Below are 10,686 nucleotides of genomic sequence, written 5' to 3'. Positions count from 1 at the left end.
CAGGGGATGGCGGGTCACGTGCCTAGGCGGTGAACCGCGGCCGTAAAATATAACTAAACTAAACTAAACTAAACTAAGCATGTTTGCGTCTCCATAATTTCCCCACCAGCCGAGGCTGGCAAAGCTTAGCTCTGTCTTTCTTGGGCCGATTCACCCGGCCGATTCACCCAGCCTATTGCACCTCGCTTAGATTGCTGTTCTTATTTGGTTTTTGGCTGGTTGTGTTTTCATGGTTTTTGAGTTGTCTATGTATGCGCTGCTCTGCTCTCCACACTCTGCTAGTAGCCCTAAGCCGCGAGTATAGATCTGCCAAATCGCTATAGCTTCCCAGTAAAGTGCTACCGATTTGGCCCCCAATGATATCCCGTTCCTTGGAATTTGGCCCCCAAGTATGTTCCCTATCTCCACCTTGTGTTGAGAGACATTGTCCTGTCCGAATGCCTGCTATTGGTGATATGTGGGGACCAAAGATCAGATTCTTGTTGAATGTGGGGTACAAATCTGGACTTGCCTTGATTTATACTAAACTATGGGATAGTGGTCTTGCGAAGGTGCAGAAGTTCGACCTAGTGTGGACGTTTTTATGGTTATTGTGGGCGCCATGCTGTGTCTTGAGGTATTTTGTGGATTATGAGTGACTGAAAAGGTATAAATAGGGGGGCATGTGAAGTCTTTAGATGTGTGTGTTCAGTTTCGAAGTCTACTATCTTCTCTTCTCAGTCCATATACTCGATCACCTTATACATACATTAACCCTCTATACCACCACCACCCAAAATGGGACTCTCTAAAACCCTCCTCAGCATTTCCCTCATCGTCGGCCTCACCACCGCCGCTGTCCCCTCCGGCGCCTCGCTCTGCGTAGGTCAAGGCAAAGGCAGCTGCCAATTCGGTGCCTACCAGCTCCAACCAACAGACACCTGCGAGGACCTCCAAAAGAACGCCGCCTTCATCTACGACCACGCCTGCAACCAGATCGGCCACGTCGAGAACTTCGCCGAGGGCGACTCCATCGACTCCCAACTGCCGTACACCGTTGATGTGCTGAGAATTACGGGCGGGCCCTCTTGCAATATCAAGTATAAGATTGCGTACAGTGCTGGGGATTATGGGTATGGGGAGCCGGCCGGGGGGGTTTGGGGGAGTTGCTCGGAGCCGGGATATGCGTGCAACTATTATCGGGTTGCGTTTCCTTGTCCGGGTTTTTAGTTGGAGAGAACTTTTTGCAGTTAGGTGTATCTTACTTAATATAGGACAATGTGATGGTTAAGGCTGTTGTAAAGAATGTCATAGGCAATATACATTAAGACAGGGATATCAGTCCTATTATATATCCTCCCTTTCAATCCACAGCAACACTACCAGCCATATCACCAAACATCTCAATCGCATGCCCAAGATAATCCCTCGCTCCCTGCAACCGAGGAACCATATCCACTCCCCAACGGCAGCAATTTCTCCGCCGTGTGCTCCTCGCCAACTACAACCTCGTATAAGGCCTGCATAGCATTGTCCTTGTCCCCATTAGGCTTGATCTTGCCACTCAAAAGAAGCCCCTGCACCTGTTCCGTCAATGTCCCCTTATAGTCCTCAGGGAGAGGGGCCGTCCCTAGAACAATAGAGTTACGCATGTTCGTGTTGAACGTCCCTAGGATAACAGTTAGTATGCGGATGTTGAACGGGGCTACTTCTTTCGCCAGGATCTTGGTAAGACGGAACGAATCCTAGGTAAGAGAAAGAATCATATACTATCCACCCCAGCCTTAGCACCGCCATACAACCCCATCGTCGGAATCCCATCCAGCGACGCCCCACTATTCATATTAACAATCACCCCAGACCGGCGCCGGCGCATACAAGGCAGCACCGCGTGGATCAAGCGCAGCGGCCCAAAGAACATATTCTCCATTTTCGCTCGAATCTCTTCCTCTATGCTTGTCTCGACAGGCGCGTAGATAGAGCCCCCGGCATTGTTAACCAGGACGTCGATTTCTTCGCCGGCATGCTCAAGATCCGTGATATACGTCACCGCTTTGCGCGCTATCGACGTCTAGTTGGACCCATTTGCCTCCTTTGCTCTCGATCTCTGTGACGAGGTCAGGAGTGCGAGGGGGATTACGCGAGGTGGCGATGACTCTGTGGCCGCTGGCTTGGGCGGCGCGCGCGAGGGAGAGACCGAAGCCGGAGGAGCAGCCGGTTATTAGCCAGGCTAGTGTCTTGGGGGTCATGGTTATGGTTTGTGGATTTATCGATTGGTTAGAAGATATATTGTTGGTGATGGTGGCTACATGCTTGAATTTATCACTTGGGCTTATTGAATCCTGCCGGAGATAGCGGGGTTTACGGGATAGCCTAGGATGCGGCATAACCACGGTTATGGGTAGTGATTTGATACCCATGGCCGCAATTGTTGCGGGTACCCGCTGTCACGGGCTTGGCAGTGGGTAGGTGTGCTTCTACCCGCCAAGACCGTTTAGTAGGTCTGTAGGACGTTTTACCAACTGAGCTACAAAAAAGACCAGAATACCAAGTTAACGACTTGGTACGCGCATCGCTCTATATAGTGGTTCTTGGTCAGTTCGTCACACCCGCACGGGAGCCGCACTAGCATAAATTTCGCTTAATTATCAATTTTTGGCCACCAGCATAGCTTTTATGAAACTTAACTACGTTAACTGATTTCTAAACATGTGTTCTAGTTTTTCCAATACAATTCACTATTTGTGCTACAATTGCTTGGTAATTATACGAAATTATATTGTATGTATTAATTAAAGCCTCTATTCATTTAGACTATCTCTTTTTTATAAGCCTCATTTGTTATATAGACCTATAATTTTAAGAGTTGTGGTTGTAAGCTAAGCTAATCTTGAAAATATATATTTTTCATTAAGGCCTTCGCGATGAATTTCTAACAAAGTTCTACAATTTACACTCTCAAGTCTCAACACTCGACATCTATCTTGCAAATTTAAAAATATAATAAAATACTAAAAATCAGGTCATTCCAGATACCGAATCACAACAAACAGTTTATATATACTTATTTAAAGACACTAATTTGCTGATGATAGTCATGAGGGTATGGGCTATGCGGCCACTTATCTGACCAATCAGATCTAACTATTACTTTCTAACACGTCGAATTCGCGTTGTTTACGACCACGAAGGCTACAATTTGGAAAAAAAAAAAACTGTAAGTCTCTGGCCTTCCCCCTATTCTCTGTCTACAATATCATATGCTGGAATAGCCTACAATGTCTCAATCACATACATCTTTTTACTCTGATTCTCTCATTGATCCTGATCTCTTACTATCAGATAGCTTTCCTGAGATACCAGAATTCTCAAGCAGCCAAGCGACCATCTCCTTAAATTCGAATTACTTTCCTCCTCAACCAGCTTATGCCTCAAAAGGCCTTATACACATTGGGCCTACATTACAACGTATCTAGGTTTTATATGAGACTTATCCCGATATGGAGGACTCTCGGAAACAATTTATTGAGTGGTAGCTTACGACAGGATATAGTAAGCAACAGAAGAGAAGTAACATCGATTAGGATAGCAAAAAGACATCAGATATCTGGCAAGACTTTGAGCAAGTAGCACATGAACGAATAGGACAAAACGAATAGGACAACCTAAGGTTAAATATAAGCGTTAGTTACTACTAAATCTTGCTAAGATCACTATTATCTAGATACGACAGTCTCAGGTATATTTCAATACTTACCTCCTTTAACAAAAAAATACTGAATCTGATTGCTACCGCTCGTCTCCTATTTCGAATTGTTAAACATTCAGCCTTTCATGACCTCCTTCAAACTACACAATTTGCCGAATTGAAACTGGAAATTTCCTCTGCGCGTACTATCCGACGTCTTCTTGATGATAATGTAAAGGAAAAGCAGTCAAATATGCTGAACAGACTCCCAACGGGAAGTTATTTATCAATTGCGCTAGATTGCTGGACATCTCCTTTCTTACAGGCGTTCATGGCAATAACTGGATATTTCCTTGATCAAGGTTGGAATCACTGTAAGGTTCTTCTTGGATTTGAGCCATTAGATGGCTCGCATTATGGTGTCCACCTTGGTAAAACTGTAACCCAAATCTTTCAGCAGCATAGTATCACGGACAGAGTGCTCTCAGTCACTACTGATAATGCGTTAAATAATAATACAAGGATAACAGCTAATCAGGAAGTTGGCCAATCTCTAGCACTTGATAAGGACCAACTATTCTGCATTCCGTGCAATACTCATGTTATACAACTAAGTCTCAGAGAGCTACTTGGAAAGCTTAAAGCAAATCGATAAGATAGAGTCTACATGGGTAGATATACCACAGCATCTACAGCAATTGAACATCTAACGATATCCAAATATTGTTCGGACTCTTAAGAAGGTAGAAAAAAAATTTCGTACCTCATATTTCGGCCGAAATATCTCTTACCCTGTTTTTCAGCATTTTTGGATTTCACAAATGTGTTATCAAAAACTAGAGATGTAACTATTCACTATATCTTCAGCATCTATAACAAGCTGTTCAATCATCTTGATCTTGCGAAGAAGAAGCTACAACGCAAATCAGTCTCTTGAAAAAAGAAGATACTATCAGCACTTGAAGCTGCAGATGCAAAGCTCAGCAAATACTATAGAGAGACGGATAGTGAGTCCTATAGCTCAGTATATACTATTGCAACTATCCTATGTCCATCAAAGAAACTTCGATAATTTGATAATTCAGACTGGAGAGGCGATGATGAAAATGGAAATAGGGTTAACTGGATGAGACATTACCAGGGCATTCTTCAGTCAAAGTTTGATCGCTATCAACAACGATACTACAGAGAAGAGCAACCAGCTGATGTTAGGAGAGTATCTCATTCAGTAATAGATGAGCTTGATAAGCTATGTGACTCACAGACAGCTCTAGAGGCTGAGGTTGATCGCCGAGATGATAAGCTTATTCAGTATCTTGCAAAAGGTAAATCTAATTATCTAATTTGCTATTCATATAGTTACTAACTATGATAATAGGTTTTATGAAAGGTAATCCTCGGATATTCCAGAAAGATCATGCACAAGAATATCCTGTCCTTGCAAGACTTGCACGCGATATTCTATTTATACCAGCAAGTGGAGCTGGTATTGAACGGCTTTTCAACTGTACTCGTAATATATGCCACTATCGTGGAGGGCAATTAAAAGAGGATACAATCAAAGATCTAATGATTCACCTCTGCTCAACAAAATTTGAACGTGAGCATAGTGAGCTTGATTTGATCAGAGAGTAACTCTCTATTGGAGAGGCTACACTATATGATCAGGAAACTAAGCCTATTCCTACACTTGCTGAGCTTGATCCAATCAGTGAAGATAAGGAGCAAAAACAGGAAACAGATAATTTATCTGATGATTCAGACAATAAGCTGCTTAAGCAAATATTATCTGCAACTCAGCCTATAGCATAACGCAAGCGAGCAACCAGTGCCACTGAGCCTCAGGATATTACTGAGAAATACACACAAGGGCGATCAGGAAGGATTCGGAAGAGGCCAAAAATGCCAGATAGATTTGAGATAGACAAGATATAATGTAAATAGTCAAGGCCTGTATTTACAAGTAGATCAAGAGCTTGCCAGGTTAAATCCACGGATTAATAAAATCAAAGAAAGAAGGAGTCGCTGTAGCCTGGGATACCAGCTGTATTAATATCTATTAGGAACAAAGAATCAGGATCTTAATTTCTCATTTTGTTGATCTTACATACGTACTTGATTTTCTAGCCAGGCCGATGGCTTTCCCTTTCCGTTTTAGTGCTCACCCCTCGCCGCTTTTTGCTCACTGAGTAGACCTGAGCACACCCCGAGCAGCCTAAGGCGATCACTGAGCACGGAGTGAGCGGAAGACTGAGTGCCCTGGGCGATTAACCTCAATAAACTGCCCCGTTATGACCCTTTGCCTTTCATATCCTTATATATTCCACCCCTCGGAGGTTGGATAATTCAACGCTAACAAAATAAACCCTGTCAACTCCTGTCTCAAGACAACCATGCCACGGGCAAAGATTAGCGCGCAAGGCGAGTATGGACTTACAATGGGGAACAGTTCTTTGGTTAATGTTACAGGCCTAGACACAGTCTGCTGGGGATGCCAGCGCTAAGATGGTCTATAATACACACGCAATATTACCTCTCATTAATTATTGCACAGTAAATCATGTGAAAAGGGGACTCATACGCAATTGGTTGGATATGTTGCTGCGGCTGAGCCTACCAATTGACACCCAACGCAGCCTCATCCCCAACCCACACCTTCTTTCCTCGAGAGCCACGCATTGAGCGCTTTTTCTAGGTCAAATACAAGCCCCCTCCCCGCCATACTGAGTTCTATGACAAACTTTGAGCGAACTGGGCGTCCTCGTGCGCAAACACCACCGACCGCAGCATATTAGTGCCTCATTCCGCTTTTCCTCTCGAATACGCCGTGAACCCCTTTCCAGAATGGCTTTCCAGGCCTGTGGCCAGCCTAGAACCCATAACGACTACACTGTGGGATGGGTCTGCGCTCTACCGAAAGAACAGACCGCGGCTACAGCCATGCTGAAGAAGCACGCCGATCTCCCAAAGCCGCCCAATGACCCCAACACATATACCCTTGGGTCAATCAGCCATCATAACGTTGTCATATGCTGCCTACCAAGTGGGATTTACGGCCAGATACAAGCAGCCGCCGCTGTTAGCTGGATGATATCCGCTTTCCCGTCGATAAAGTTCGGCCTTATGGTCGGCATTGGGGGTAGTATTCCGACCAACGACGTTAGACTTGGTGATGTTGTGGTCAGTCAACCGGTCGATAATTTCCCTGGTGTGGTGCAATGGGACCTTGGCAAGGCGAAAGACGGTGGTAAATTCGAGCGACGTGGCGCACTGAACATTCCCCCACTCTCGCTCCTAACGGCTTTATCGAAATTGAAGACAAAAAACGAGATGATGGGCTCAAAGATACCGACGTATGTGCAGGAACTGGGAAAGAAGTGGCCAAGACTAGCGCCGAACTATGTAAGGTCGAAATCATTCAAGGATGTATTGTTTGAAGCAGACTACAGCCATGTCGGGCAGAATGCAATGCATTGTGGGCTCTCCTCAGAGGACGACGATCACGATAGCGACAAAAGACATCCGTGCCGGTTCTGCGACAAGACTAGGATTGTGAAGAGGTCGCAGAGAGATATGGCTGTGCAATTTGGTCTCATAGTATCGGGTAACAAAGTTATCGAAGACGCTACCGTCCGAGATAAGCTGAACCGCGATCTTGGTGGTCGCGTTCTTTGTATCGAAATGGAAGCGGCGGGACTGATGAACAACTTCTCATGCCTCGTCGTTCGAGGGATTTGCGACTATGCAGACTCACACAAAAACGACGCTTGGCAGGAGCACGCTGCTGCTGTAGCGGCTGCGTTTGCAAAGGAGCTTCTAGAGTGTGTACAGCCAAGCGATGTTGACCATGAGCAGCCAGCGAAGGGAAAGATAGACAAGAGTTAGTCGGCCACAGGTTTACTTTCTAACTCCACAACCAAATTCTAATGATATATTAGTTCATGACTGTGTATCTGCGACGGCTAGGGATGTCAAGTCCATAAGGTCCGGACTAGGAAAACAGGAAGAACTTGAGATACTCGACTGGCTTACCCTGACTAACTACGGTTCTCAGCAGAGCGACAGTCTCCGGAGGCACCAGCCTGGGACCGGTCAATAGTTTTTTGATTCTGCAAAGTACCAGACTTGGTTGAAGACGGAGGGCCAGGTGTTGTTTTGTCCAGGAAATCCCGGCGCTGAGAAGACAATCCTCACATCGATAGTGGTGCATGATCTCAACAAACAATTTTCCAAGGACGCAAAAGTCGGCATTGCGTACATCTACTGCAAATTCGGCCAACAAGGAGAGCAGACGGCGGAAGACTTAACAGCCAGTTTAGTCAAACAGCTAGCTGGCAAGCAGCCCTTTCTACCCCAATTCGTGAAAGAACTGTACGATCGCTACAAAGTCCAAGGAACACGACCATTGCTTGATGAACTTTCAAAAGCGCTCCATTCCGTGTCGGCTATCTATTCGCGAATTTTCGTCTTGGTTAACGCACTTGATGAATGCAAAATATCCGATGGCTGTCGATCGATTTTCCTGTCGGCGATTTTCTCCCTCAAGTTGCGTAAAGCGAATATCTTTGCGACTTCACGGCCTATCCCTGAGATAGCAGAGAGGTTTGAAGGGGCCACGACGTTGCCAATACATGCAAGAGAAGACGATGTGCGACGATATCTGGACGCCCAAATGTTCCAATTGCCGCATTTCATCGCCGACAGCATTGAGATGCAAGATGAAGTCAAGACTGCAATCATCCGATCAGTTGACGGCATGTATGTAAAATCTCTCAAATAAGACACAGAAAATTCAAGCTAATCGGGTCTAGGTTCCTGCTGGCACAACTTCATCTCGATTTGCTAATTGGGCAAAGATCGCTTGCATCCGCCCGAACTGCTTTGAAAAGTCTGCCAACGGGATCCGAGGCATATAACAAAGCATACGAAAATGCGATGGCCCGAGTTGAGGGGCAAAATGAGAAACGAGCATACCTTGCCAAAGAAGTTCTTTTATGGATCACTTTCGCAAAGAGAACTCTTTTTGCAAGAGAGCTTCAACATGCTCTTGCAGTAGAAGTTAGAAAACACAAACTTGACGAGGAAAACCTACCCCGAGTTAAAGATATGATCTCAGTATGCGCTGGACTGGTCACTGTGGACGAAACAAGCAGCATTATACGTTTGGTACATTACACTACCCAACAGTACTTTGAACGAACACACACTAAGTGGTTCCCTAACGCGGAAAATAATATTTCGGGAATATGTGCAGCCTATTTATCATTTAGTGTGTTCGGGAGCGGGATTTGTGAAACAGACGCCAGGCTCGAGGAACGACTGAAGTTTAACCCGCTCTACATGTACGCCGCCTGCAATTGGGGACATCACGCCCGTGATGCTTCGGCTTGTCCTCAGACCGTCATCAAGCTTCTCGAGAAAAAAGCTCAAATGGAAGCGTCGATTCAAGTATTGATGGTTTCCGGGATAAGATTGGGTGGTTACAGCCAGAGGTTTCAAAGGCAGATGACAAGTCTTCACCTGTCAGCTTATTTCGGAGTTGAGAAAGCAGCTGCGGTCCTCCTCAAGACGGTTAAGCCTAATTTGGAAGACAGCTCTAGGTCGACGCCATTGTCATACGCTGCAAAGAATGGCCACGAGGCAGTGGTCAAATTACTGCTCGAACACGGAGCCAGTACTTGCCTTAGAGACTCAAATGGCCGAACATCTTTATTGTGGGCAACCTTGCACGATAACATACCCGCTATAGCGCTATTAGTCGAGCATAGCGCTAGTATTGTTTCTATGGATGTATACGGCGACACACCTCTAAGGTGGGCAAGAATTAACAACAGTGAACCTGCGGCCATGTTGCTACTAGCAAAAGACATAAAGCTATACTCCAAACTCAGCAGTCGTCTAGAGATGTTCTTTTGGGCTGCAGAAAATTGCCATCAGAATGTGCTTAAGCTGCTACTCCAAAACGGGGTGAACATCGACTGCAGACAGAGCATTACGTGTATGCGTTCAGGTTTATTAAAAGCTACCAAGGAAGGAAATGAAGAAGCTGTGAGATTTTATCTTGAGGCAGGGACAAATGCTCATTCGAGTGACTTCGCTGGGGATACACCTTTGTCAATAGCCGCTGGTAGAGGATCTGAAAATATGGTGCAGCTTCTTCTCAAACATGGCGCCAATGTCAACTTGCTTGTTGGACGAATACCGCTGATGTCGGCAGCTTTTTCAGGAAACCAGAAAATGGTCAAGCTGCTCATTGAAAAAGGCGCAGACGTCAATTTTAAGGATGTATATGGCCGACTACCACTGATGACAGCGGTAAAGGAAAGACATCTAGCGGTGGTTGAGCTGCTTCTCAAAGAAGGTACAAATGTTGATTCCGAGGATGGATGTGGGAGGAGGCCGTTGTCACAGGCTGCAGAAATTGGATGCGAGGAAGGCGTTGAGCTGTTGCTGAGGCACAGTGCGATAGTTAATTATAAAGATCAAGATGGCAGGACACCGTTATGGCGCGTCGCAAAAGGGAAACATAAAGGAGTCGCTAAACTACTTTTGGAGTACGGCGCCGATGTTAATTTGGAAGGCATTGACGGTAGCACACCGCTATCAATGGCCATTATGAATGGGCGCATGGACATTGTCAAGCTATTCCTCGATCACAGTGCTGGTTCTGTCTCTATGAACACTGATTATGGGCAAAGGCTGCTATACTGGACTGTCAGCAATGGTGACGAGAAGATGATGCGGCTCCTGCTACAAAAAGGAAGAAGTGTTGATTCCACGTGCACTGAACATAGTCGGACACCGTTGTCTTGGGCCGCAGCAGAAGGGAAGAGCGAAATGGTCAAGCTCGTGCTTGAGAAAAAGGCAGAAGTAAATCTGGCAGACAGCAATGGTCAAACACCACTATTTTGGGCTGCAGAAAGAGGGCATGATGCAGTGATCAAGCTCCTGCTTAAGAGCGACGCAGAGGTCAATATAGCAGGCAGTAATGGTCAAACGCCACTATTTCGGGCTGCAGA

At 45.6% G+C, this 10,686-nt stretch overlaps 3 protein-coding genes across 3 annotated transcripts; 2 read left to right on the top strand and 1 right to left on the bottom strand.

Moving 5' to 3' along the window:
- Positions 1 to 777: 777 nt before the first annotated feature.
- Positions 778 to 1,209, top strand: KD926_005465 (uncharacterized protein; the record flags this gene model as incomplete). The annotated part of the gene is made up of 1 exon (XM_053095565.1): positions 778 to 1,209. The coding sequence occupies one exon, from the start codon at positions 778 to 780 to the stop codon at positions 1,207 to 1,209; it is 432 nt and encodes a 143-aa protein (XP_052949781.1).
- Positions 1,210 to 1,382: 173 nt separating this feature from the next.
- On the bottom strand, positions 1,383 to 2,228 carry KD926_005464 (uncharacterized protein; the record flags this gene model as incomplete). The annotated part of the gene is made up of 2 exons (XM_053095564.1): positions 1,383 to 1,724; positions 2,025 to 2,228. The coding sequence occupies 2 exons, from the start codon at positions 2,226 to 2,228 to the stop codon at positions 1,383 to 1,385; spliced, it is 546 nt and encodes a 181-aa protein (XP_052949780.1).
- Positions 2,229 to 6,511: 4,283 nt separating this feature from the next.
- Positions 6,512 to 10,686, top strand: KD926_005463 (uncharacterized protein; the record flags this gene model as incomplete). The annotated part of the gene is made up of 4 exons (XM_053095563.1): positions 6,512 to 7,547; positions 7,606 to 7,758; positions 7,831 to 8,425; positions 8,479 to 10,686. Coding segments are annotated over 4 exons (3,964 nt in total), but the record flags the coding sequence as incomplete, so codon positions are not given.

Source organism: Aspergillus affinis, assembly GCF_023601865.1.
Source record: "Aspergillus affinis strain CMG 70 chromosome Unknown NODE_273_length_10686_cov_88_309360, whole genome shotgun sequence".
NCBI classification, from domain to species: domain Eukaryota; kingdom Fungi; phylum Ascomycota; class Eurotiomycetes; order Eurotiales; family Aspergillaceae; genus Aspergillus; species Aspergillus affinis.
Note: the sequence above shows the minus strand (reverse complement) of the source record. Positions and strands in the feature narration are given on the sequence as shown.